The following is a 2067-nucleotide window of genomic DNA, read 5'->3' on the forward strand; positions in this document are numbered from 1 at the left end:
ATGAGACATTACGAGAACTCGGGGAACATGTACTGGCCATGCAGCAGCTGGACAGAGCGCACCAATCATTGGAGAAGGAATTCAACAAATGGAGACAGAATGTGGTGAGTGCCGTGAACGCCCTAGAAAGTCAAGTGATTATGACGGCGAGGATGGACGAAGCCTTTCGAGCTGCTCAGAGAGTTCTAGACTGGGCCAGCATGACATTGGAGGACATCGGCATTGGTCTCGCCCTGTTGGCAACCGGCAACTTACCCCCGGAACTTTTCCCACCTACTCAACTACGATCGGTTCTTAAAGAAATTCGAGCTTCTTTGGCGATGGGTTGGGCACTGACACCTGCTTTGCAGAATGGTGACCTGTGGAGGGCATACCAGGAAGCCCGGGTCGTCGTAGCGGCCACAACAAACGGGCTTCGGCTATTCATTCATGTGCCAATAATTGAGATTACTAAGACATTTGAGTTATATCGAACATTTGTGTTGCCAGTGTTTAGTGCTGCAGGTAACGTGGGTCTTCATTACGCACCCATTCCCGCATTTCTGGCGGTAGGGCGGGATCGGCAAACATTTATTGAACTGACGGAAGCCGAGGTACGCTCTTGCCAGGGAAAGGCGAGTTCGGTATGTCCGCCCAGTAAAGCTATCTACCGAAAAAATTTTAAGAAGACTTGTGTGATGGCGCTGTTCCTGCAGGACACTGACAAAAAGAAAACGGAGTGCGATCATGTTGTAGTAGAATGGAGAGGACCTGAAGCCATTTACCTGGGCCACCGGAGATGGGCAGTATCAATGAATAATCCACGCTCTCTGGTAATGGAGTGTCCCCAACAGACAGATTCGAGGGATTCGTCGAGAGCAGAGCTGCCGTTGGTCGGTATTGTCGAAATCCCGCACGGTTGCTCCATTCAAACTGATGAGTGGATTTTGCAGGCCAGTAGGCAACACTCGTTATCATCCGCTAGGAAGGGGAACGACTTTGTGCCACGTCTGAAAGGGGTGAACTGGGCTGTAGCTACAGATGCCCAACAACAAGGAAGCATGACGAGCGGGAAATCTACGAACTCATCGCTGCAGGCTTCATTAGAAGCGTCCTTGAAACGGATCGGCGGCAGTCTGACGAACGCAGCTAGTTTTGGTAAAACTATCCGTGCTTTGGAAGTAGACGATTCGGAAAGGGGAAAACGAGCGGCGGAAAATCATACATATCCATTCGAGCTATGGGGTGTGGGAGCAGCGTTGTTTATGGCCAGTGTAAAAACTCATGGTATAACAGTGTATTCACATTGAATACAAGTGTATTCCATGCAGTTTACATATAGAAGTAAAAACTCATGGTATAACAGTGTATTCACATTGAATACAAGTATATTCCATGCAGTTTACATATAGAAGTAAAAACTCATGGTTTAGCAGTGTATTTACATTGAATACAAGTATATTTCATGCAGTTTACATATAGAAGTAAAAACTCATGGTATAACAGTGTATTCACATTGAATACAAGTATATTCCATGCAGTTTACATATAGAAGTAAAAACTCATGGTATAACAGTGTATTCACATTGAATACAAGTATATTTGATGCAGTATACATATAGAAGTAAAAACTCATGGTATAACAGTGTATTCACATTGAATACAAGTATATTCCATGCAGTTTACATATAGAAGTAAAAACTCATGGTATAACAGTGTATTCACATTGAATACAAGTATATTTGATGCTGTTTACATATAGAAGTAAAAACTCATGGTATAAAAGTGTATTCACATTGAATACAAGTATATTCCATGCAGTTTACATATAGAAGTAAAAACTCATGGTATAACAGTGTATTCACATTGAATACAAGTATATTCCATGCAGTTTACATATAGAAGTAAAAACTCATGGTATAACAGTGTATTCACATTGAATAAAAGTATATTCCATGCAGTTTACATATAGAAGTAAAAACTCATGGTATAACAGTGTTTTCACATTGAATACAAGTATATTCCATGCAGTTTACATATAGAAGTAAAAACTCATGGTATAACAGTGTATTCACATTGAATACAAGT

The 2067-nt window shown here is 41.8% G+C and overlaps 1 protein-coding gene across 1 annotated transcript; it reads left to right on the forward strand.

Annotated features, from left to right (window-relative positions):
• Window positions 1-440: 440 nt before the first annotated feature.
• On the forward strand, window positions 441-1196 carry LOC123468845 (the record flags this gene model as incomplete). Its single annotated transcript, XM_045168027.1, is given in 1 exon segment — window positions 441-1196. A coding segment is annotated over 1 exon segment (519 nt), but the record flags the coding sequence as incomplete, so codon positions are not given.
• Between the last annotated feature and the right edge of the window lie 871 nt (window positions 1197-2067).

Source organism: Daphnia magna, unplaced genomic scaffold (assembly GCF_020631705.1).
Source record: "Daphnia magna isolate NIES unplaced genomic scaffold, ASM2063170v1.1 Dm_contigs440, whole genome shotgun sequence".
In the NCBI taxonomy this organism is placed as follows: domain Eukaryota; kingdom Metazoa; phylum Arthropoda; class Branchiopoda; order Diplostraca; family Daphniidae; genus Daphnia; species Daphnia magna.